Source organism: Triturus cristatus, chromosome 6 (genome assembly GCF_964204655.1).
Source record: "Triturus cristatus chromosome 6, aTriCri1.1, whole genome shotgun sequence".
Classification (NCBI taxonomy): Eukaryota; Metazoa; Chordata; class Amphibia; order Caudata; family Salamandridae; genus Triturus; species Triturus cristatus.
This window is the reverse complement of record NC_140589.1, coordinates 497,596,852-497,623,039: the sequence shown is the minus strand read 5'-3', so window position 1 is coordinate 497,623,039 and position 26,188 is coordinate 497,596,852. Positions and strand designations below refer to the sequence as shown.

Genomic DNA, 26,188 nt, shown 5'->3' with positions numbered 1-26,188 from the left:
AAATTCCAAGAGTCAAATTGAAAAGAATGTTTATGACATACAGCTATGAACTCAGAGACCGTGCAGAATATAGCAAGAAAAGAGTTGTCGAACACTCATTGCTGGTTTGTTCTTTAGGTACTGAACCCTATCTCTCTTTTTTTTTAATCACCCTAAGATGTTTTATCTTATAAGATTCAGGATGGGTATCGCCCACTTATTGGGTTCCTATCCGCGTGATGCACATTGTGACGCAAAATTGGATTTGTGTCCTTGTGACTCAGCACAGAGCACTTTACATTTTATGTTTTTCTGTGGACTCTATAGTATTTCTAGACGTGCTTTTTTAAAACCACTGTTAAGGTTTTTAAATAGAAGAAAGTGCAGGGCTGCATTACAATATTTGCTCCTCTTGAAAGATGAATTTATTTGCCTAATGATTTATAAATACATTTCCACCGCGATGCGCCTTCGGAACATGGTGGGCAAATGATTTTCTTTTGCTTTAAACAATATTTTATCATAAATTTGAGTATATTAATTGTATGAAATGTTTTTATTATGTAATGTTTTATGGTTGATTTGCAGCTGAATAAAGATTTATTGATGATGATGATGATGATGGTGGTGGTGGTATTGGTATTGGTGGTGGTGGTATTAGTAGTGGTAGAATTGGAGGCAGTGGTATTGGTGATGGTATTGGTGGTGGTGGTATTGCTGGTGGTGATATTGGTGGTGGTGGTATTGGTTGTAGTGGTAGTATTGGTGGTATTGGTGGTGGTGGTGGTACGGGTGGTATTAGTGGTGGTGGTATTGGTTGTGGTGGTATTGGCAGTATTGGTGGTATTGGTGGTGATGGTATTGGTATTGGTGGGAGTGTTGGTATTGGTGGTGGTGGTATTGGTGGTATTGGTGGTGGTATGGGTGGTTGTGGCATTGGTGGTGGTGGAATTTGTTGTGGTGGTATTGGCAGTGGTGATATTGATGGTGGTGGTATTGGTGATGGTATTGGTGGTGGTGGTGGTGGTATTGGTATTGGTGGTATTGGTGGTAGTGCTACTGGTGGTATTGGTATTGATGGTGGTATTGGTGGCAGTGGTATTGGTGGTGGTGGCATTGGTATTGATTGTGGTGGTATTGGTGGTGGTGTTATTGGTGGTGGTGGTGATATGGGTGGTGGTGGCATTGGTGGTGGTATTGGTTCTGGTAGTGGTATTGGTTCTGGTGGTGGTATTGGTGGTATTGGTGGTGTTGGTATTGGTAGTATTGGTGGTGGTGGTATTGGTGATATTGGTGGTGGTATTGGTGGTGGTGGTGATATTGGTTGTGGTGGTGGTATTGGTGATGGTAGTGGTATTGGTGGTGGTATTGGTGGTGGTGGTATCGGTATTGGTGGTATTGGTGGTAGTATTGGTATTGGTGGTGGTGGTATTAGATTGGTGGTGGTGGTATTGGTGGTGGCGGTATTGGTGGTGGTGGTGGTATTGGTGGACATGGTATTGGTGGTGGTGGTATTGGTGGTGGTGATATTGATGGTGGTGGTGGTATTGGTGGTATTTGTATTGGTGGTGGTATTGGTGCTGATTGCATTGGTGGTGGTATTGGTGGTGGTGATATTGGTGGTGTTGTTGTTATTAATAAAACAGGCTGTTGAAATCAACCCATCAGGTGACCTAGTGCAGATGACATGTAACACAGATGTGCTGATGTCAGCTTAGCCCATTAGCACAGGATTATGTGCTACCTGGAATACACATGACTTAATTTGCTAATCATTTATAAATCCACTTTACTTCGGGGGGGGGGTGGGTTTAAACAGACATGAGATAATGCCGGGTTAAAGTGATTGAAAGCAGGCGCCCATGTTACAGGGGTGGCCGTGCTGCTTAAAAGAACACAAGTGGTTTCAGCTGAAGCAGCGAATGTCCGGCCTGCAGTAAAAGAAACTCAATAAAGTAAATAGTGCTTATAGACTAAATAATAGGTCCCGTGTAACAACCAAATTAAAAAGGGCCAGTTGCCATGGGAGGTTACAAATGAAGACAAGGCCGTACTAAGGAGGGACTAACAAGCCTATTAACAAATCCAAAGGCAGCATTTATGAAACACAATGACACAAGCCATTGAAAAATATGGTCGGAGAAAGGGAGCTGGCTTCTCTCCCATACTCTACTACGCAGTCTTGCAGAGTGGGCAGTGCATGCGCGAAGCCGCTAGGCTCGACCGAAAAAGAACCAAACAGTATACTTAAAAAAATAGATATTTATTACAATCACTCACTGACTCCTACTCAGAGATATTCACAAGGCACAGAATACTTTGGACATAGAACAGCAGTTAGCACCAATACATAGTGGTCCCCAGAGGAGAGACAGACCATATATCAAATAAGTAGGAAGTGAACCACGACCTAATGCGAGACTGGACCCAGGAGACTTAGAAGAGTCGGGGACCCAAGTAACCACCCCTTGTGAGAGTTGTGGAACCTTCCAAAGGTCAGGTGAGAAGGAATTATTGACCGTACACTCAAGCCAAGACGGAGGTCCTCATCCTCGGCTCCAACCCTTCAGCCTGGGACGACTCCTGGTGGCCGAAGGCACTGGGAGCAGCCCCGACACCCACCGACCACGCACGAAACCTGGGAATCATCCTCGACTCAATGCTCCCAATGACCAAGCAAGTCAACGTCGTCTCCTCCTCCTGCTTCAACACCCTCCACAGGCTTCGCAAGATCTACAGATGGATCCCGACAGATACAAGAAAGACAGTCACCCAGGCCCTCGTCAGCAGCAGACTCGACTAAGGAAACGCCCTCTAAGCGGGAGCCCCAACCAAGCTCATCAAATGACTACAACGCATCCAAAATGACTCGGCACGACTGATCCTCGACGTACCACGCCACGGCCACATCACCCCCCACCTAAGGGACATGCATTGGCTCCCTGTCAGCAAGAGGATATCCTTCAAGCTCCTCATCCACGCACACAAGGCACTCCACAAGACCGGCCCAGCCTACTTCAACAGACGGCTCTCCTTCTACATCCCCAACTGCCAGCTACGCTCTACCGACCTCTCACTCGCCACCGTCCTGCGCATCCGAAGAACAACCACCGGCAGGAGATCCTTCTCCCACCTCGCCACCAAGACATGGAACACCCTCCCACTGAGTCTACGACAGACCCAAGACCTGCTGACCTTCAGGAGGATGCTCAAGACCTGGCTGTTCGATCAGTAGTGGCCCCCACTCCCACCCCCAGCACCTTGAGACCCTCACGGGTATGTAGTGAGCTTTACAAATGATTGGTTGATTGATTCATTGATTGATTGATTGAATACTGTTCAGCGGGTACGTCGAAGTTGCAATCTTACCATATAAGGACGAAAGAGTCTGTTGGAACCCAGAAGTGAGTTTGAGATCTGGTGGCACAGTGGACTAATGCATCCACTGCAGGGGCCTGTGTTCGACCTCATGGTCACAGGTTCAAATCCCGGCAGGTCCACTCAGCCTTTCATCCATCTGAGGTCGATAAATTGAGTACCATTGAGTTAGGTAACAATAAACATCTGTTATTCAGCTCCAAGATACTCCGTTAGAGGTGAACGTGCATTTTACATATACACATATTTTGTTATGTTATGAAGAGTACCTGAAAGAAAAGCGGACATAGTCTATGCCACAACGGCACGTCCAGGAGGCACGGAAGACAAAGGCCACTCGAGTTTAGGACAACGAGTTAAGCGAAGAGGCTTCCAGCTTGTGTACACTGAAGCGGTAGCTCTGCCTGAGCCACTGGGCTGCTGAAGACAACAGAGTAGGTCCGTCCAACCAACCGGTTGAGCACAGTTCAGTTATAGCAGGTATAGACTCGTCGACAGAACCTCTAGATGCATATAACTCTGTTACCACGAGTCATTCGTGGTAACCGTTTCGGTCCCCGGGTAATTGAAGTTATGCAGCGACACGATGCACAGGGGTTTGGTTCCAGGGCATTCTACGAAGGATGCTGGCCTCAACTCAATGAGAGGACAGCTCAGGCCTCAAGGGAATGCAGAACTACCACCTGTGTTGCAGAGCCTTGTGGATTCTGTGGGTGCCCAGGTTTGGCAAACCAGCCGATCTTGTTGCAGTGCCTGCAGATGCAGGGGAGTGACTCCTTCACTCCAAGGGAGATTCCTTTGGATGTTTTTAGATGTCCACAGGCCCAGTACAGAACCTGTATGGAGCATGGACACTGATGTTGCAACGAGCTTGCAGGACGACGAGGTCAGGAGTCGATAGAGTCTTCTCCGTTGCAATCTTGGTCAGGAAGCAAGAAGATGATACGATCAGTTCGGCTCAGTCAGCACGACTCGGCCAAGATGTCCAGACTGTCAAAGAAGAAATGGAGTTGGATCTGAATTGAATCCCACAACAAATCTAGGGACCCATCCAAAGGTAAGCCCCTAAGTGCCCTAAGGTGAGGGTTGGGATGATTCAGGGGTTCCTCCCAGAGGAGGGGTCGGAGAGTGGGGAGGATACTCCCATGTCCTTTGTCCAGTTTTTTGCCAGAGCGGGTAGCCAACTGCTTCCTAATCTGGTTTGAACTGGAGAATACAAGGAGGGCACCAAATGCCGAGCAGACTATGTGGCGCTGGCAAGCGCTCCCGCCCCGGACCAATACACTAAGTCCTGTCTGGGAGGTGGCCACACCTCCCTGTGACAATAAACCTATTGTTCTACCTTCCCCTGCTCTGGCTTCGTCCAGCATCAGGAGGGCAGAATCTTGTCTGTGGTCAGAAGCAGCACTAGGTTGGTGTCAGGCTCTGTTAGATCAGTCCTGGAAGCAGGGAGGGCCTCCCAGGGGGGGCCCTACCGTGGATGGAATCATACCTTCAACACCGGATAAGGGGTTTGATTGCCAACGTCTTTGATACCAATCATGCCCAGGTTCGTACCAGCCAGTTTAGAGATGGTCATCACATAATGACACAATGCCCCTCTATATGTTATATGGCTGATGCACTTACAACCCGGGAGAATGGACTCTGTGGGCTGTAGGGGTGTCCTGCTCATGCAGAGGCACCCTCACACTTAGAACCGAGCACCATGCCTTCAGGACTAGAAGGCCTGCTGGAGGGGTGACTTATGGGTCTCAAGTGCAGTGCGTGGGAGATATAATGAAAAGTATATCTCTTGTGAGTGGTACATACACTAACTCACACAGGCTGCAATGGCAGGCCTGTAGTGGTAGTTTGGAGGGTCCCCCCTGGGTGGCATAATACATGCTGAAGCCCATAAGGGACCTCTGGGATACCCATGCCCTAGGTACATTAATACCATGTACTAGGGACTTACCAGGGTGCTCCAGTAGCCAAATGGGAATGTAATTAGGTACTTACCATAACCATATTAGGGACGAGGCACTGTGACTGGGGCCATGATTAGCAGGATCCCAGTCAGACTAGTCAGAGAACAGTTGAACACAAGCAAAAAGTGGGGGTGACCATGAAAGCAGATCCAACTTTCCTACACTGACCAGAACCAGTTTTGGGGGTATAAAAGTGGAACTTACTCATCAGAACACTTGTGGATCTGTGAAGGACTCAAAAGAAGGACGGATCCTGGCAGAAGGACTGCCTATCAGCTTGAAGGTAGGCCTGGGCGGTAAATTTCGTTCCGGTCGCGGAATTTGCGATATTTTGACATTTTCGCGTTCCGCGGCGATCGCGAAAATGTCAAAACGTTCGCAATCTGCCACGAAACGGAAGTGTTTTTACTTGTTCGCGCTTTAAAAATGCGTTCTCACGCACACAGACGCGACGGACCGGGTCCCTGCGTTCGCCGACGAGTTTTCTTATATGTTCTGGCGCGCCACAAGATGTTGGATTGTTGGTAGCCGGTCGCGCTATCCCGCGAGAGTTTGCGATCGCGAACACGTCATTGCAATCGTGAACAGGAAATAAGCATCGCAAGCAAGTTGGCCCCACCCATTAGCGACCGCATGGGCAAGTTGGAGATATATTTCCCCGCGAGCATTCAAAAACACATCGCGAACGGGCGGGAAAAGCAATCTCCGCATCTTTGCGAAAGTTCCGCATGCTCGCAGAGATTTTGCGCAATTTTACGATAATTTGCAAAAGTCAATTTTGCAAATTCGCCCACCCCTACTTGAAGGACCCCTTTGCTTTTTAATGCCTTGTGTTATTGTCCTATTCATCCTCTGCAACAATGCGGACTTCTTGTGAGAGGCTGGCTTAGTCTAGGATGCTCACTTATTTAAGTGTAGCACCCTACACTAATCTAGACAACCCTTATGGTGATTTTAGTGCTCTTAGACAACCTTAGAAAGCTCTCTAAGTGGTAGCTGCGAAGAGCAGCCTGAGTCCAGAAGAAATGTGTTGCGCTGCTTGCAGATGCAGGGGAGTGACTCTGTTACATCAAGAAAGATTCCTTTGGGTGTCTTGGATGTCCACCAGCCTGGTAAAGAACCTGTATGGAGCACGGGCATAGACGTTGCAGAAGACCAGCAGAACGACGAGACCAGGAGCAGCAGGAATCTTCCCTGTTGCAGACTTGGTTCCTAAAACGAAGACCAGCAAAGTCCAGAGTGTCCAGACAGTCAAAGTTGAAGTGGTATGTGATCTGAATCTTGCCCCACGACGAATCTGGGGACTCATCCACAGGTAAGCCCTTAAGTACCCTTAGGAAAGGGTTGGGACGATTCTGGGGTCCCTCCCAGAGGAGGAGCTGGACAGTGGGGAGAATATTCCCATGTCCTTTGTCCAGTTTTGCTCCAGAGTACTGGTTTGAACTGGAGTATGCTAGGAGGGCACCAAATGTGCCAGACAAGCAGTCTCAGTGGTGCTGGCTAGCACCCCCACCCTGTCCCAATACACTAAACGCTGTCTGGGAGTTTGTCACACCTCCCTGTGACATGATATCTTTTGTTCTGCCTTCCCCTGTTCAAGCTTGGCTCAGCAGCAGGAGGACAGAGTCATGCCTCTGGCCAGCAGCAGCTCTTGCTGGCTGTCTAGGTTCTGGAAGACTGGTACCGGGAGAACTAAGGGCTTCCCAGAGGAGCTTTGCAGTGCATGGAGTCATACCTCCCACACCATTTACAGTGTGGTAGGTAAGATTCCAACATGTTTGATACCAAACATTACAGGGTTTGTTCAGCCAGTTTAGAGATGGTCATCGCGTAATGATGCATGGCCGCTCTATATGTGGTAATGACTGATGTACTTACAACCCGGGAGAATGGACACCGAAGGTTGTAGGGGTGTCCTGCTCATGCAGAAGCACCCTCACACTTAGGACTAAGCACCCAACCTTCAGGATTGCAAGGCCTGCCTTAGGGGTGACATAGCTTTTAAGTGTAGTGACCTCAGATATAAAGAAACTTATTTCTGTTGTATGTGGGGCTAGCACCACCTCCCAGACAGCTCGTGGGCCAGTCAGAGGTATCGACGGACAGAGCGGTGCCTCCTTCTCCGAGCAGTCAGCCGGGTGAGGTGAGGCGGTTCTCCCACATAAAGCTGGGAATGAAGACATTGCTCTCACGCTCAAGCACGAGACTATTTGGCTGGTAGGGTGGCATTCGCCACTATCTTACCCAACACTCACATTTGGTTTGCATGGGTTTTGATTTTCCACTTTGTGATTAGTTTAGCAGTAGCATTTTTCGTTGTGTTTTTCGGTCCTGAAGAAAGCCGGGTCAAGTGACCATTCCGGCTGAAACATGTCGACCACACTATAATCGAACCGAGAATTAGCCTGTAGAAATTCAAATCAGACTATAGGTTCTTTTAGATATGAAACTTGGTGGATCCATATTAAACACATTTTTTGATCAAGTATTCATTTTTAATTTCACATCACTCACTAGCACTGCACATCACTTGAGTCCTCGATTTTTGGGTACACACCTCTGGCAGGAGTTTATTTTCTTTCTGGGTATCACTGGCCTGCGCACCAGGTAGAGTCCTTGGTGATCTGCGACCCCGGGCTCAGACAGTGATTCCTTAGGGTTCCAAATGACGATGCTCCGCCAACAAGGGTGGGCTGATGGACTCTTACCTCCTGCGAGGTGGTGTCTCAATTACCTGTAGGATCTCATGCATTTCTCCACAGTAACGATTGGTTAGCTATTCTTCTTTGAACGGACTGCGCACCTTCTGATGGTTCTTTGTAGTGTCTAGCTGGGATTGGAGGTGTTTTAGTCCTTAAACTAAGTCCCCCTTTTCTTGACCCTCTTATAAAATAGATTTTTGGCTAGCACCAGCTTACACAGGCTGCAATGGCACAATTTGAGTGGTCTCTCATGGGTGGCATAATACATGCCGCCCAAGGCAGACCCCTGGTGTACCTATGCCCTGAGTACCTTAGTACCATATACTAGGGTCTTTCACGGGTACACCTGTAGCCAATCTGGAGAGTACCTAGGTATTCACCATGCCCAGTTTTGGGAAGAAGCAGAGAGACTGAGGGTCCTGATTAGTAGGATCCCAGTCAGACTAGTCAGTAAAACATAATGAGACCAGCAAAAAGTGGGGGTGACCATAAAAGCAGATCCTACTTTCCTACACTTCTGCTCCAAGCAGCGCACCAAAACCCGGACTGGTGCCTCACAGCAGAAGAATGGTTAAGACTGGTAAGTTAAATGTCTGCACTTTTGCCTTGGATCTAACCTTTTCAGTCATTACTGGCAGATTAGTTGTGAGCCTTTTGTCGCACATTCCTATTAGCACCATGCTCAATATATAATGCTATTATTTTAGATGATATATATTGCCTTAAAAAAATGCCCTTACATTTGCCAATATAAGGGTAGCACTATAAATACATGTTAGGCCTTGTCTTACTATGAGAGGAGAGAGATCTTTGTGGATTTGAAAACAAAATGAGTTTTCCAACCAAATACCTAGTATCTTCTAGTTTCATTTACTATGTCCACTCCTCTATGTATGTCTCTCTCTCCTGTCAGCTTTTTGCATAAAACAGCCTCTGGTGTCTACCTTGTGAATATCAACATGATTTATCAGGGGATATCCTAGCAGCAGCTATTATGCACTCCACCATCTGTTTGTCAGGTAAGTCTGAAAACCTATCATTTTAACTCTTACATTTCATCATTAGTCTTTTCAATGAGTGATCTATCTCTTCTTTGAAAGTATATCAAACGTTATGAGTGTTTTTTATTGATATTTGTTTTCCTTTATTGCATCTCAAATGTGTCAGCATTTTTACACATGATGACTTTTATAGGTTAACAATACTCATTGAACATAATTTATATCTCTGTAGCTGCTGGGTCTGAATGTACATTAGAAACACAAATTACAAGGACACTGTAGATTTTTCAGCCCCGGAGCTTTCCCATTCTGCAAGGAGCTAATAGCTTTGACAGTTTCCCCTATTGAGAAACTAAGTTCATCAGCTTGTACTTGATCTGTGCTGCTAACCTGTGGATTTAGTCAAAGATCATCCACTTTGCCTGTATAGAGATTCGTGAAATATTCCTCCCAGACATGGGGCTGTATGTGGAAGCCTGTTTCAGTTTTCTGTTTGGGTGTCCCATTCGACAAGAGGTGCCAAAGTAATTGGCAGTCCTTCAGCCTTGAGGCTTCTACAAGTGTACGCCAGTTCTCTGACTCCCAGTCCCTTTGTGCCTCATCCTGTGCCTTTTTGCACAATATCCCTTCTTAACCACCACAATTAATTCATCTCTGGCTTGCCTGCAAGCCTCATTGTACCATGGGACAGTGCTCCTTTGGATTAGATTAAGATTGCACTGTTTGTTAAAAAAGGGTCTTAGGGTAGAAGTTAATTGCTGAAAAATGGTCCTAATGTCCTCATCACTAATATCAGAATTGCTCATGACAGGGATGATCTGTGCTACCTCAGCATACATTTTGGGGAGGAAATTCCCATCAGCCAATATCTGAGGCCATTTTACTCTTTTGATGTTGTTAGTGGTGACAACAGGGACCACCGTCTGTCGGGATCGGCCATGCAAAATAGCTAGACCAGATACCGTCAGTGACAAGGCATTATGATCGCTATCCTCCCTATTTAGTACGATCCTGTTGTCAACATTTGGTCATAGGTCGAGGTCAACCAAAATATAATTGATCCTGCTCTTAGCTTTCCTGCTCTTAAACGTAAAGCATGCTTCTGCGTACGAGCATGCCCCTCCATTACAAGCTTGTACTCCATAGGCGAGGGTAAAAGATAGCACCTGTTGCCCCACCAGAGTGCTTTTCTTAATCGCAGGAATCTGGAGCTTGTTGATCCATCTAGCTTGATCTTCATCATGCACTATCTCTTGTTCATAGTCAACTGGCTCAAATCTTGTGTTAAAATCCCCAGTGACTATTTATTTATTTGAAGGTTTTGTATAGCGCGAACAAGACCCTTGCGAGCATCAGAGTGCTTTACAAGGCAATCTTAGGTGATGGACATAAACATAGAAATAATATAAGGTGTGCTAATACAGAAGTGGAAACTATTTAGAGACTAATACAGAATAGCAGATATATAAGCGACTGTCTAAAAAATTCGGAGATGGTGATCTTTCCTAGATGTATCGAAGAAGTTAGTTAGTGAGGTTATCATGACGGAAGACTTGTGGGGGCTGCAAAAATGATTATTTAAATTAAACATCCTGAGATGGATATTTCCTTTCAGTGATATTAGTTATAAGCCAGGTATCTCCTCTGATCCTAATTTCAGTAGCTTGATTTTGCATGCCAGGGTGGTCTTAACCCAGATCAATAATCCACCAGCTGGGTGACCAGCTGGAGAATGGCTGGCCTCAATACTAAAAGTAGTAAAGCCCACTCTATATACCTGCTCCACGGCCCAAGTTTCTTGGAACAAACATAGGTGGAATCCATACACTAAATTACATCATTTAGCTTTGGCCTCATTCCCGCAATATTCCAGGATAAGATTTTCAAATCCTGGTATTTTTTACGCACTCCTGGAAATGGCATCTTGTTGTGAAATTTGCTCTCTCTGCATCTAAGTTAAGTGCGGGGTGACGTAGCATAGCAACTTGGCCACAATAATCAGTTTCACTAGGGTTAATAATATTAGTGGCACCTTCCAACTGAAGAGCGGGAAGTGCCTCATCGGTCATTAACGTTTTGGTGGTTTCGGGATTTAGTCAATCGGGGGTGTCCAGATCAGTAAGGGCTTGGTATCTGTTTCTTGTTTCCAGCTGATAAAGCTCCTGTCTCGTCTTAGATTTCTCTGCATTATACACATTATGTGTGGCGATTGGTACTACGGATTTTAGGTGCCTACAGAAATACCCAAGTGGCACAATGTCGATCCCTTGTCTAGGCCCCTGGTCGGGTGAAGTATTTCCCCTTCTAAGCAACTGCCCTTCAAGCCTTGGTGTCCTACAATTAATCACTACGCCGTCTCCCATAGAGGTCTTGCGTAGTGGGCCAACTCAGCTTACACGTCTTACAAGCATGATATCATGGTAGTTAGTCATTGAAACATTTGTGTTCTGGGATAGCCAGTGTCAAAATTAATTTTTCAGCTGATTGAATGTTTCTTTATGGTTACCTTTAACTGGAGGGACACTAGTTAAAATTGCCACATATGTGCAGCACTCTGGGGAAAGATGTAGAGTCGCCTCATTGGCCTGATTGTTCCTATCAGTAAGGGCATTCATTGGGGGGGTCTGTTTGCTGTGTTCAGTTACGTTCTCAGTGAGTGAAGTACTGCGTGCGGTAAACCCAATATTACTAGGGGGCAGCCTTTCCCTCCCCAGATGACTGGCACGTGTGTGTTCCGTTGGTTTTTGTGTTGCTGCCTTCGGGTCACTCCTGTGTTTTTCAGAGATAGGGACACGGGGTGGCAAATTACGGTTCCTGCTATGATCCCCTCACCGGTATGTAATCCCCCATGGAGAAGTGCCCCCCCCCTTCATGACTTTTCATTTTTGTCCCTTCCCCAGTCATTAAATTATTAAGAGACTTTTGGATTGATCTCCAATCTATCAAGCCTATCCAAAATCGGCAAAAGGTTGTTACATATTGTTTTTTCCAAGCAAGTCATTAAGGTCTCAATGGTTTGCGGGGATAGGCCAATGGGATTAAGAGGTGGCAAGTCTGAGTCTATCGCAGTTGGTGCAGCTTGCTTTGTGTCAATGTACACTTCCGTTGCTGAATCCTGTGTCTTTTCCTGGATCTGGTCCTTACGACTGGTTGAGGTTCTAGGTGTTTCCCCTTCTTTTTCCTTTTAGCTGGAGGATTACAACGCGGGTTTACCAATAATTTTGGTGAGGTAGACTTGGAGGTAGAGAAAGCTGGTAAGCTATTGTTATGTGCGGGAGTACCTTCTTCAATGACACTTGGCAGCCCACTCGGCCCACTTGGCACTTGATCCTCAATTATAGCTGCAACCAGACCCCCATCTAGAGACAGCCGTCGCTCTGCTACTAAAATTTAATTGTCAATTTCTTTGGCAGCCTGTAAAACCCTCTACCCAGTTTGCTTCAATTAGGCCATGTTTTGAAATAAGAAGAGAGAGCAAAGCTGTTTGAAGAGAGAGTTAACTAATTTGGGGCAAGCAGACTTACTTGTTCAATGGCCAAAGTTCAGATGGCTTCTTGAAATGCTTGATTGTAGGCTTTGCAGTAGTGGGTGCAGGGAAGTAACCAAAACCTAGAGCCAAGAGAGTAGGCCAGCCCAGCCTCCACCAGGCTCCGACGGGTGTAGACTTTGCCCAGGCATAGCCCGGGCATGCCCGCGTTTCGTCCCTTGGGAGCCCTGGCCGGAATTTATGCGTCTCCCGGCGCGTGCAACTCACATTAGCAGCGTCTGTGCTGCTTGGGTGACTGGGGGTTGTGGTTGCAGCCCCCCCCCGGTCATTGAAACAGGCAGAAACAGCAGAGACAGGCTCCCTCCTAACTTTATTATTTATTTATAGAACAATGTTTATTAAAGTACTGTGTTAAAGTTTGCACTCAAAACTGTATTTGATGTACTTCAACTGCTGAAACTTTCTTTCATCAGGTACTGGGAACATTGCGCCAGGCGATGATGCTAAACAATCTACAAGCAGAGGTTGGAGTGTAATCCAATGAGGGTATCCAATCCTCTTTCAAGCAACAATGCAAGCATCTAGACCTGCTTGTCAAGAAGAGGAGGAGGAAGAGGAGCATGGGGAAATCATTGAGAAGGACTAGGACGAGGACATTGTGGCCTACAAACATTACATCTTCAAGAAGGCCACTTCATGGCTGGCTGCAGGGTTCCTCCTAAATCACTTCTGAGGATTCTCAATCCCCAACCGTGAGAAAGCGCCTCTTTTTGCATGGTAACCCCATTCTTCGTCAACTGATGCTGCTGTTTCTTTTCACTTAATGCAGTTGGACTCTTTTAACCAAGCACGAGGGCATGTGCTCAGAGTCCAAAAACATGTTGAAATTGGCAGACCACTAAATGACACATTTAACTTTCCTATAAGGCCATAGTATATGTGCCCAAAATATACCCATGGCATGGAAAGTTAAATGTCCCCTATGGAATATAGCAGTGCTGTGCCATCCACTATGTGACCAGGCAAACATGACTCCTTGTCTTCCATTGTGGCTTGTCTTCTGCAGTCTAAAATCTAAAGCTGAACCTGTCAAAATAACCCTTTCTGACAAGAGAAAACCTTCCTTTTTATTATGAATAGACCATCCCTATATAGGCCTTGTAGCCTACAAGGCAATGTGCATGACATTGATAAGTAGGATATTTGATTTGATTAAAATTTTGTAAAGCCCTAACAGATACCCTGATGCGTCTTGGTGCTAAGTAATAAGGAAGAAAAGACCACAGATCAAAGACCACAGACACTATTTATTAAAAAGCAATGGGGGATATTCTCAAGAACGTGTGATAATTACCGCAAAATTAGCTTAGCGCAACTCTTCACATCGCAGTCTATTGCGGCAAAATAACGCTGTGTCAACGTGGTATTCACAACACAGTGGTACCATGCGATAGTCCCACGATAACGCATCAAATGATCGTGTTAAAATCAATGTGATGCCGCAAAAATGTGAAACACGAATGTGAAAATAGTAGTGATGACGCCAATTGCGATACAAAAATTCGCTTAAACCAACGACAGGCCTGCAATTCCCACGCGTCATGCGGGAAAATGCACTATAAAAATAGAAAAAAACATACAAACAAAAGCCAAACAACAGCGAAGCACAATGGAGGTAGCCGTATCAAGTACAGAGGACAACCAGAACCCCACAAGCCCCCCAGAGAACCAGCTTGGGACCTCGGTGTCAGGGAAGGGCAAGGACAAGAAATAGAGGAAGACGCGGTTCAGTCCGCAGGAAAACAGGATCCTGATAATGGAGGTGGTAGAACACCATCAGCTACTGTTCGTCACCTCTACTGTGTCATTGTCAACAAAAAATGGAATATGGCAGACCATCGTGGACAAGGTGAATGCAGTCGGAGTGCTGAAGAGGACAATGGAAGAGGTCAAGAGGCGTTTGAATGATGTGAAGCGCAAAACCAAGCAGAAACTCGCAAACAACCGGAAGGCAGCAGTGCAGACTGGAGGTGGGAGTCCAGCGCCACAGGAGGAGCTGGATGAGATTGAGGAAATGGTGTCCACAGTCATCAGTGGGGAGACGGTGGCAGGAGTTGGGGGCCCGGACACTGCTCAACATGACCGGACACAACAGCAACAGGGTGAGTAACAACCAGGGACTGGGGGGATGGGGAGATGAGCACAATGTCACACATGCACAATTAAGTATAGCACATCTGCGGACAAACCATGCCCCAGACCCCCAACTCCCACCAAGAGACCAATGTACCCAAGTATGCAACATCTCAGCACTGTATAAGCACAGAAGTCAGAGGCACACCGCATGGAAGGGATAAGGGGCAGCAAAATCAGAGCTGCAGGGGCGACTCCCCCAAAATGCGGCACACACACGTAACTTGCAGAGCACATCAACATTGACAATGATGTGGTACAAACCGTGACACGTCCACAACAGAACAGAGGACACAACAGGTGCCGCTTGTGTGTAGAAACTGGCCAATCACATTTGGCATTGCAGGGAAATGTGAGTTGACAATGTACAAGTACAAACACACATCCGTGATGTTGTCGGAATGTCCACGGTCCCGCATCAAATAGGCAGCTCCTCCAAAACAGTCACAATGCACACTGTCATGCAGTCTGAATGTAAACATGTACAATGCTTCAACATACATGTGAACACAATGTTAAACTGCATCTCCCCTTCACATTGCAGGGGGAAATCCAAGACCTCTTGCAGAGCAGGCCGAACCTCTCTTCTCTGATGACGAAGAGGACCACCACACCTTCGACTCCGACGCCCTCCAACAGCTCGTGGAGAGCCTCCGCAGCCCACTTCCAGGAGCAGGGCAGCCAAGCTGCTACAAGGAGAACCCACCCCCTGCACAGAACACACAGCAGGCAGCACCCACCACCACGTCTGCCTCCCAGGAACCCCACGAAGAACACATGGCCTTCCAACGCCATGTGTTGGGGTGCCAGGAGAAGCTGACTGACCAGGTGCAGGTGGGGTTCGACCGCATGGCAGCCAAACTAGATGCCAAACGTGGGTGTCTAAGTCCCATCAGGGACCACTCACAGTCCCTAACGGACACCCACAGTCCGCTCCATGCTCTCCAACGAACCTTGGCTCACGTCACTGCAGTCCTGACTCTGAGACAAGAACGACTGTCTAGTCAGAGTGGCTCCCGCGATCTCACCCGGGAGTTGGGACACATGCAGAGCATCATGGAGAACATGGAGTGGACGCAGGCGGAAAGAGCGGCTGCCACGGCTGCACACCAGCGAGAGGTAGCTGGATTCCTCAATGCCCTAAACACCCCCCTCATGGCATTGCTGCCACAAGGCCTTGCGCTGATGTATGCTGCTGCTACCACTCCATCCAAATCTCCGCCCCCTGAAGTGTCAGTTCCACACAGTGTGGCAGACATTCCATTTCCGGCCTCTGAGGTGTCACTGCCACACAGTGCTGGAGATAGAACACCACCACCCACATGTGAGGCAGATGAAACAGCAGAGGACAAAGATGCAGATGAATCTGGCTCTGTGGTCAGAAGGGCGCAGTAGCATTCATCTCCGCCATATGGCCTAATTCTGCTTGGTTCTGCCCTCTGCATCATCACCTTCCATTGTCCCCAGATACACTCTGCAACACACACCTTGGACCTTGACATGGAGTGCCATATTCTGTTTGGTCACCAATGACACAGCTATCAGACTGCGGACTGAGCTCCTCCTCTTCTGATGTACTTGTCATTCCCTGAAGGACTCTGGCTGGTCCTCCACGTGCCAACAATGTAAAGTGGGGTTTGCATGGCCCTGTACTGCTCCAGCTTCAACACTCCACAGAATGTGCAATAAACATTCATATTCACACTGATGTGTCATGTCTATGATCTTTCAAGTGTGGAAGTATGGATGAATGTAGGGTCAGTGATTCCCCCATACGTCCCTGTTGCTCATGTTGTGGGACTTGGGTCACAGGGTGACACATTGCCGATTGCGGTCCGGGTGGCGCCGACACTACAGCAGAGACACACCCATTAGTTACTTCCTTGTTCAGCCCAGGACGGAACAACACCAGGAGCCCCGGGGTCTTTGTTCACACCCTTACGCTGGACTGGCATGCCCCAGGCCAGCCCACTCCGCTTACGCTGACAGGGGACGAAGACAACCCTAAATGTCCCAGGTCTTCCCTGTAGCGATCTGTTGCTCACAGGTCTAGTTGTCAGCATGCCACAGCCACTCCCTCACGGCTGGCTTACATTCACACCACACCCATCCAGCACAGCGTCTCAGGACATGTGACCCTGCCAATATAAAGGACCTGGTGCACGTGCTGGACGCCATTTCCACTCTCTAACTGGGTGTCTCTGTGTGGTTATCATTTATGCATGAGGGCCTAGGGCCCTGCCACCTCACATTGCCCAGTGCTGGGGGTAACATGATGGCGTCCGCACCACAAGCATCAATAATAAAGGGTCCATTACTTGCTGTGCACAGACTTGGTTGCACCGGAAACACTGCGGCAGACACGCCACCACGTGATACTGTCTTTCGGTGCACTGAGGTAGGGGCACCTAAAGCGGGTGTACAGCCTGCGATGATGCGCTGTCATGGCGGTCCGGACTGGTAAGGATTTGTGTGAGCCCTGCTGGACCGCAGTGTAGGCCTGAGCCAGCGGGCAGTGCGGGCCTACCGCCACGTGGCGTTGCCTCGCGTTTCACAGAGTTAGTGGCACGTCAAGAGCAAGGTGTGCAGCCTGCGATGATGCCATGTGCACTGATATGATCTCTTCCATGGCAAAATCAAGACCCAAAATCAAGTGTGTGACCTGGTGGCCCGTGGTGCGGGGCTGCATGATGTGGAGGGTGCCATGGTCGCGGGCCCTGGGCTTGGAGATTGCACCGGCACGTGGTGGGCCCTCTTGGAGACACGCCGGTGGTGGAAGGTGAGCAGTGAGGCCTGGTTGCGCAGGGGTGGGCAATCACCGCTGGGCGGCAGGAGGGGCTGGGGTGCAGCAGCCTGTGTGCGCCAGGGCGGGCAAGTGACAATGGCGTGTGCAACTGTATGGACTCTGTCATTCATGGCTCTGGAAACTGTTTCAGATAAGTGACATGGGGGACTGCAGTGTATACCGGAACGTGATTGGAGACTCACGGGTGGCAGCAGGTGAGCAGTGAGGCCTGGGGTCCACAGTGTCAGCACTCGCTCTCCCTCTCTTTCTCTCTCCCTCTCTCTCTCTCTTTCTCTCTCCCTCTCCCTCTCTCTCTCTCTCTCTCTCTCTCTCACTTTCTCTTTCTCTCTCCCTCTCCCTCTCCCTCTCTCCCTCTCTTTCTCTCTTTCTCTCTCCCTCTCCCTCTCTCTCTCCCTCTCTTTCTCTCTCTCTCTCCCTCTCCCTCTCTCTCTCCCTCTCTTTCTCTCTCCCTCTCTTCCTCTCTTTCTCTCTTTCTCTCTCCCTTTCCCTCTCGTTCTCTCTTTCTCTCTCCCTCTCTCTCTCTTTCTCCGTCTTTCTCTCATTATCTCTATCTCTCTTTCGCTCTCTCTCTCTCTGTACTTTGATGTGCGCATGACACACCTTCTTATCTGGATTTTTGTCTTGCAGGCTGTGACTTACAGAATGTCCTGAGAAGACCCGCCATGACTCTTCAGAATTGTTGTTTTGGGTTTATTCTGTAATAAACAAATGATTTGGAAATTCTAAGATGAATGTATGATTCTCCTTTTTCTGATCACACATGTATGTTAGGTGTTGTGATTGTGCGACTTCAGGCGGATTGTTTGGTTCATGATTTTGTAGAGTTGATGTGCAATATCTTTGTCCAAAGACGGGGAGGGGTGGGGGTGCCCGGGGTAGGGCCCCAGGGGGGGGTCCTGGGGTGGTGGCGGTGGGTGTTGTTGCCCTATTGGGGCTCTGGGATGCATGATCAGTTGCTCCAGGGCATCTGTTGTTCTTCAGGTGTGGCTCTGGGCTGTGCTCCCTTTTCTGATGCCGGTTGTTGTCCGACTTTACACCAGGTCAGAGCAGGTGTTAAAAATCCTGCGGCTAATGCACCTTATCACATGTTTTGTGATATTATTGCCGATCTGGCTGGTCGTTGAGAATGTTGCAGAGTATTGTTGTCGCTGCTTTTTGCATGGGAACGCCTACTCTGCATCTCATTAGCGTTAGTTGCCAGGGTCATCTGTGGCAATGGTTTTTGCGGCTGCTATCGCAGGTAAACTGGTGATATCAGCTGTTAGCACCAGCTTGTGAATGGGGCGATAATTTTATTGCGACTTTGGCTGAGATAAAGTGCCGATAACTCGGCGATAGATCCTTGAGAAAAGGCCCCAATGTTTTTAAAGACTTCCGAAACAAAGAAGAGAAGAAGCAGTTTTAATTTCCAAAGGAAGCAAGTTCCAATTCCGAGTGGCACAAACAACCAAGCTCCTGCAGTGAGGAGAGTTCATGCGATGGTACCACCAGATTTCAGGAGAACTGGAACATGTAGATATTGAAAGTTTTCATGCCTTACAGCGACTACTACCCAAAAGATTTTTTACTGGAGCTGGCTGACTCATAGAGAAACCTTCAAAAGCAGTATTAAATATTAATTTTGCTATATCTGGTTAGGTGGTAGATAGAACCATGAACAACTATTTGTAATAATTAAAGCCAAACTCAATGGTATAGTTACACTTTTAATAAATATTAAGGAAATGTTACGTTTATAAAGTGCCCTTTTCCCTGCTTGAAAGTTCTCAAGGCTAATTTGTTTTAGACTTCTAACTGTAGCCAGTGAGCAGTCACTGATGAGGTGAAAACTGCTTCCAGAGGATCGCAAATGCTTAGGTGCAGGATGTGTTTTTGTTCCTCTGGAAGATAGACCAGTTGGGGTGGGCCCAGATACTTCATTTACTTCAATAGAGCTGTCTGTGTCACAATACTTTTTAAATAACACCTGCAAATGCTCCAGATTTTGTCCTTCCAATCAGACAGGCACCATACCCAGTAAAGAGAAAGCTGCCATCAGAATTGGTTTGAAGTGACCAAAAAGAGGTCAGTGCTCATTTCCCTGGCCACACCTTTAGAATGGCACACTGGCTCTACAGAAGGGGAGAAGGGTATTTCCATCTTGGATTTAGAGAGTGAGGGACTGTGGGATTGTGTGTAATAGGGCAAACATGAACTGCTGGAAATGTGGGTAAGATTACCGCTGGAAACGTTTTAATCCAATATTTAGGGAGGGGACAGAAGTCATCCCATTAACTAGCTAGTGCCAGGCATAAATGTGGCAACCTCAGGCACCCTCATCAGAACATTCTGGACCTTTAGAAGACCAGATGAAGGACTGCATCTCCTGTTTGAGACCTTGTGAGGAGACCTGAAGTGCAGGACCTGTCCACTTGTACCCAGGACAAAAAATTGGACTCCAAGGGTCAGTTGGCTTATCATCTTATCATATGCTGTAGGAGCTACAGGGGATCTTGAGCCCCCACCCCTTCCAGCCAAGGGCTGTTCCTGATGTCCTAGCTCACTTGGCTGTGCTGAAGTGATCTTCACATATCACCTCTGAAAAGCGTAGAACCTTTTTGGACTCCAAGTCCTGTGGACATCAGGACAAATGTCCCCAGCCAATCTACCCAGGGTGCCACCTTGCTGGGCTACAGAAACTGGCTTCTCTGGCTTGGAGTTTCCCTGCAGCAGATAATTTGGTTCAGTGGGCCCCCCGTGAGAAGGTATCTTGCCTTGTGGAACTCATTGTCAGATAAAACTGTAGGCTTGCTCTTCTGGAGCATTCCAAGCTGCAAAAAAGGGTAAAGGCCTGATTTAGAGGTTGGCCGTCGGTCCATCAGAACTCCGTCGTGAAGGTTTCAATCCATCCGTCATGTTGATGAAGTCCATGTCACAAGATTTAGAATTGCAACTGATGCACCGCCGCCTGCCATGATGGAGTTTTCTCTGTCAGACCAGCCAATGTCCTCTGCTGGCAATGTACAGTACGCACTTGTTGGAGACTACTTTGTGAACGATGTTATGACGGTCATTAGCCTGTCACATTTAGAGTTCTCCGCCATCAATCAATCAATCAATCAAAGACATTTATAGAGCGCACTACTCACCTGTAGGGTCTCAAGGCGCTGGGGGGAGGGGGGTGCCGCTACAGCTCGAACAGCCAGGTCTTCAGCTTCTTCCTGAAGGAGAGGTGGTCTTGGGTCAGGCGTAGGTCGGTCGGGAGGGAGTTCCAGGTCTTGGCGGCCAGGTAGGAGAAGGACCTTCCTCCTGTAGTCGCTCTTCGGATGCGGGGGACGGCGGCGAGGGCGTGGTTGGCTGATCGGAGGTGGCGTTTGGGAGCGTAGAAGTTGATTCGGTTGTTGAGGTAGCTCGGGCCTTGGTCGTGTAGGGCTTTGTGTGCGTGGGTGAGGAGGCAGAAGGTGATTCTTTTGTTGACGGGGAGCCAGTGTAGGTCTCTCAGATGTCCGGAGATGTGGCTGGTTCGTGGGATGTCGAGGATGAGTCTGGCTGAGGCGTTCTGGATCCGCTGGAGTCTCTTCTGGAGCTTGGCGGTGGTACCGGCGTAGAGGGCGTTGCCGTAGTCCAGTCGGCTAGTGACGAGGGCCTGGGTGACGGTCTTCCTGGTCTCGGTGGGGATCCACCAGAAGATCTTCCGTAGCATGCGTAGGATGTTGACTTGCCTGGTCATGGAGAGGGAGGAGTCCAGGATGAAGCCCAGGTTGCGTGCGTGGTCTGTCTGTTTGGGTGCGGTGCCCAGGGCGGGGGGCCACCAGGAGTCGTCCCAGGCGGAGGGTGAAGAGCCCAGGATGAGGACCTCCGTCTTGTCTGAGTTCAGTTTCAGGCGGCTGGTCGTCATCCACTCGGCTACCTCTTTCACCCCTTCGTGCAGGTTGGCTCTGGCAGCGGCGGGGTCGTCGGTCAGGGAGAGGATCAGCTGGGTGTCGTCGGCGTAGGAGATTATGCTGAGGTTGTGTTGGCGTGCGATGGCCGCGAGGGGGCTCATGTAGACGTTGAAGAGGGTGGGGCTCAGCGAGGATCCTTGAGGGACGCCGCAGATGACTTCGGTGGCCTCTGACTTGTACGGTGGTAGGCGGACTCTCTGTGTTCTTCCGTCGAGGAAGGAGATGATCCATTCCAGAGCCTTCTCCTGGATTCCGACGTTGCTGAGGCGCTGTACTAGGGTGCGGTGGCAGACAGTGTCGAATGCCGCAGAGAGGTCTAGGAGGATGAGGGCCGCTGTTTCTCCATTGTCCATCAGGGCTCGGATGTCATCGGTGGCGGCGATGAGGGCGGTCTCGGTGCTGTGGTTGGCTCGGAAGCCAGACTGTGAGGGGTCGAGGGATCCATTCGTCTCAAGGAAGGCGGCCAGCTGCTTGTTGACGGTCTTCTCGATGACTTTGGCTGGAAACGGGAGGAGCGAGATGGGGCGGCAATTCTTGAGTTCGGTGGGGTCCGCTGTGGGTTTCTTGAGAAGAGCGCTGAGTTCGGCGTGCTTCCAGCTCTCAGGGAAGGTGGCGGTGTCGAAGGATGTGTTGATGATGTCTCGCAGGTGGGGTGCGATGACAGCGTCGGCCTTGTTGAAGACGTGGTGGGGGCAGGGGTCGGTCGGCGATCCGGAGTGGATGGAGTTCATCGTGCGGATGGTGTCTTCGGTGCTGATCGGAGTCCAGGCGTGGACAGTGGTTGTGGGGGGTGGTTGTTCGGTCGTGGTGTGCGTTGGTTGGTTGTTGAAGCTGTTGTGTATGTCCGCGATCTTGTTGTGGAAGTATGAGGCGAGGGAGTTGCAGAGGTCTTGCGATGGGGTGATGTCGTTGTTTCCTGCGCTGGGGTTGGATAGCTCTTTCACGATGGGCTGCTGGAGAATCACAACTGAGTATTATAAAGGTGAGAGTGGTTACCGCTGGTGGATTCTTTTATCTTATTAGTAGATGAATCCTTCAAACACACCTAAGATGCATCTGACTGTCAAAAACACCTGCAGTTCACACTGTAAGAGCCCCGCCTTCAAATACACCACACCTTTGCCTTTCCCAAACAGAAGCAGCAGCTACAGGATACTTTTTTTCTTGATTCCTTTAACTCTCCTTAGACTTTGTTTGGTTAACCTTTTACCTTCTATTGTCATTTTCTGAAAATGGCTGGTAGGAGAGCCCCTAGATTTACTGACAAGGAATTAACTGTAATGGTAGAAGAGATTATCAGAATAGCACCACAGATGTTTGGTACCCTTATCCAGACTACTGCAATGACAGAGAAGACAAATGTGGAACAGAATTGCAAAGAAGATGAATTCTGAACTAGGCACTCACAAGAAGACATTCAAAAGCTCTGGAAAGACCTATGGGGGATAGTGCGCGCACTGGCCTCAAGAGCACAGCAAGAGGAACTGCTGACTAGTGGAGGGTCTCTCAGGCCCTTCAATCTCTTACCCTGCGAGCAAAAAGGGTTCTCCTTGCTACACACTTACGGCTTTGTAGAAATACCAGGTGGAATGGAGCCTGGCAAGTCCACACAATACTTACACCTAGACATTTGTTGAAGGTGTTTAAATAGATTACCGGACGCAAAAATATCTTGGGACAAAACATTGAGTCAAGAATATCGAGTACTAAAATATTGTGAAGGTAAGTTTCTACAGGTAAGCAAAATTTTACAACGTAGAACTCCAAATATAAATAGTGTGAATATATATCTTCAAGATACGTGGATGTGGAGTTAAGAACAGTAAAGCTATACTTACCTATTTGCAACTTCTCAATATTTTGTCCCTCAATATTTTTGACACGATATTCTGTCCACATAATTTTTTGGTTCTGATATTCTGTCAGGGATCCGTTGATGACATGTAGGGCCATATTATCAAGAATGGCGATAACATTATCGCCGCTTTAGCAGCAGGAAACTGCCGCTAAAGCTGCGATAAGGGGCTTGTTAATATGCCCTTGTGAATTCCAAGAGAAGCCCAGGTTCTGGTGTGAAGGACATCAAACCTGGGCTTCTATTGGAATTCACAAGGGCATATTATCAAGCCCCTTATCGCTGCTTTAGCGGTAGTTTCTTGCCGCTAAAGCGGCGATAATGTTATCGCCATTCTTGATAATATGGCCCGTAGTCTTTGCTCTAATTTTGGGTCTATTACAACCTTACGCTAAACATAACTTGCTAAGCACTTCTTATGCTATTTATTGCAAACAAACCTGTATAACTAACAACATGTTATATGTGGCCTTGCTAAAAAAAAAGATGGTTGGTCATTGTTCCTTCAGATCACCACTTAAATGTTGTTTGCAAACTTCTTTTCTTCTCTCAAACTCACTGTAAAAGTAACCAACACTACACGTATCTAATTTCTGTAAAATACACATTTTCAAACTAACACTATTTTATATGCGGACTTGCATTTAGAAAACCTAGATGACTTGTTCCTTCATATATCTAACTCTCAGTCAAACTTGGCAAACACTGATATATGTTTAAGTGTGTAAGAAAGTAGATTATCATTTTAGGTGGATGTGAATTCACCACAAGCAATTAACTACCACAAATTTGTCAGGCCAGACTCTGATTTTAAAAATGAAACCCGAGCCCAAACCCTGGTAGCTATGGCACGGAGCACTCTGGCTTAAGTTCAAAGTCAATGTGGGTGGATGAAGGAGACACATGTCTGCACCTTAAACAATTCTGTAAAAGTAGCCATGCTTAACCATGCTACCTTTTGCAGCAGTTCTTGTTTGCCCTACTGCAAATAATATCACTATGTCCTTTCCTGGCAGTGTATTTCATAAAAGTGACAGGGTATTTGAAATAAACATGGGAAATTGTGACACTATATTCCTTGCATTACATTGTTCAGTTATTTAATTCAGTATGTAGTTGTGTTTAAATCTATTTAAATATTCTAATTGTGATCTATGGCTGAAAAAGTGTAATGGACTATGTTTTAGAAATATTACATATTTTTGAATATCAAAATATAAAAATCTTGTAGAACATTGCTCCAGTTTTTTTAACATTCACCCCAAAAGTGCCCTGTCCCAATTTTTTTAATAGTTTTTAATATGTTAACCTTTGATCATGTAGAAGTAGATGTACATTCTTCTAATATACAAAATGTTTGATAAAAATAGTGTTCTACCTAGAACCAAGATGATACATTTTACTTTATGATCTTTTGATATCACAACTAATGCCTAAAAATTGAAGGTGCAGCTAGTATTCTTAGGATAAGCTCTAAAGTTTAATTTAATCACAAATTAGATAAGCAGAAGATATATTTGGACACATGGTTAGTGTCTGTTTTGCTAACAATTCTCTGCTTTCTCATTTATTGTAGGGCCATCAGCTAGATTGGAGAAACAACTATCCATTCGGACAAACCCAGCAACTGAAGACACAGACTCTGACACCTTCAGTGTTAGAAGAACTTTTGCTAGTGTGGAACATCATGAGGAGCAGCAAGGCCCATCAGACTTATGCGGCCAGGTTAAAAGGCCAAACTTTCCTCAGCCGATACCTACAACACCTGCAGCCAACATTAGCAGGCCCATTAGCCACATCTGTTGACCCTGTAGATCCCTGTGTCCCCACTACCACCACTTCATTTGTAGGCACCTCTGTCCTGGTTCCTTCATTAACTACAGCCACTACAACAGCTGAGGATGCAGGATCCTGTTTTGCAGTGCCCACACAGTCGAAGACACAGGGTTACTTTGGCAGGGTTGGGCTTGGGCCAGCTGTGTTGAGTGAGGCCCAGATGGTCAACCTTTCAGGAGCACAATGAATGGGTCAGAATTGGACGGGGGCTGCTAGCCGGCATGAGGATCAGATCAAACAGATGCTTGTTCTATTCTCAACAAACAATGGGGCCACATCATGAGTTGCAGAGGAAACAGATAGATCTACAGAAGGCAACAAATGACCTGATAAAGACTCATATTTCTGTTATCTGTTCCTTTTCTGTAGTGGTGCAGGATGGCTTTCAGGACATTTGGCTGGCAATTTGTAGGACATCATCCTCTTTCTGCGGACAATCATCTTCAGTCACTTCCCAAACACACACCTCTGGACTAGGCACCTTTACAGAAAGGAAGGCCCAGGACAACAGTGAGACAGCTGTCACCACCTCACAGCCTGCAACTCAGCAAACATCTGTTGCCCTCAGGAGGGGGCTTTCAACTGGCCCAGTAGAGGACAACATCCCAAACCCTACGGGTAAGCAGTAATACTCCTCGCTGAACTACCAGCCTTCATCTGTGGTCAATTCTTAATCTCACATTTGTCATTCTTGTGTAAATAAAGTTCTGAACATGTACTTCAAGCAACTGTTGACTCATGCTTGAAATCTCATCACAAGCTAACATTTATTTCATTCTCAGAAAGTCTATTTTTTGTGTGAATATGAATGTTTTCAGTAAATGTTTTGTCTAATTTAAAGTTTGTCTTTTTTACATATTTTCTGAATGCAATTAATGATATTTCTAGTTACCAACGCCCTCATGAATACTTGTTTTTGGAACTAATGTATTAATAACACAGCGTTTAATCTCATTCCATGGAGGAGAGCTCTCAAAAATGAAAGAGACATTCAATGATTATAATCCAATACTTTATTTTGTATATACATTGACAAAGGGAATGTTTCGCCACAGCAC

General features: G+C 47.3%; 1 protein-coding gene and 1 long non-coding RNA gene across 2 annotated transcripts in view; both read left to right on the top strand.

Moving 5' to 3' along the window:
* The window catches only part of LOC146817323 (uncharacterized), a 119,290-nt gene extending 93,442 nt beyond the window's left edge, over nt 1–25,848 (top strand). The window contains exon 4 of the long non-coding RNA XR_014962965.1: nt 24,871–25,848. This is a non-coding gene — a long non-coding RNA (uncharacterized LOC146817323). The remainder of the gene's footprint in view (nt 1–24,870) is intronic.
* Nucleotides 13,598–16,227, top strand: LOC146817324 (uncharacterized). Its single transcript, XM_085609200.1, has 2 exons — nt 13,598–14,679; nt 15,255–16,227. The coding sequence occupies exons 1-2, from the start codon at nt 14,334–14,336 to the stop codon at nt 16,103–16,105; spliced, it is 1,197 nt and encodes a 398-aa protein (XP_085465326.1). The 5' UTR covers nt 13,598–14,333; the 3' UTR covers nt 16,106–16,227.
* Nucleotides 25,849–26,188: the final 340 nt, after the last annotated feature.

Coding starts and splice junctions, on each gene's coding strand:
- LOC146817324 (XM_085609200.1), top strand. CDS start 14,334: ATGGAGGTGGTAGAACACCATCAGCTACTGTTCGTCACCTCTACTGTG. Junction 14,680..15,254: donor CCGGACACAACAGCAACAGG/GTGAGTAACAAC, acceptor TTCACATTGCAG/GGGGAAATCCAAGACCTCTT.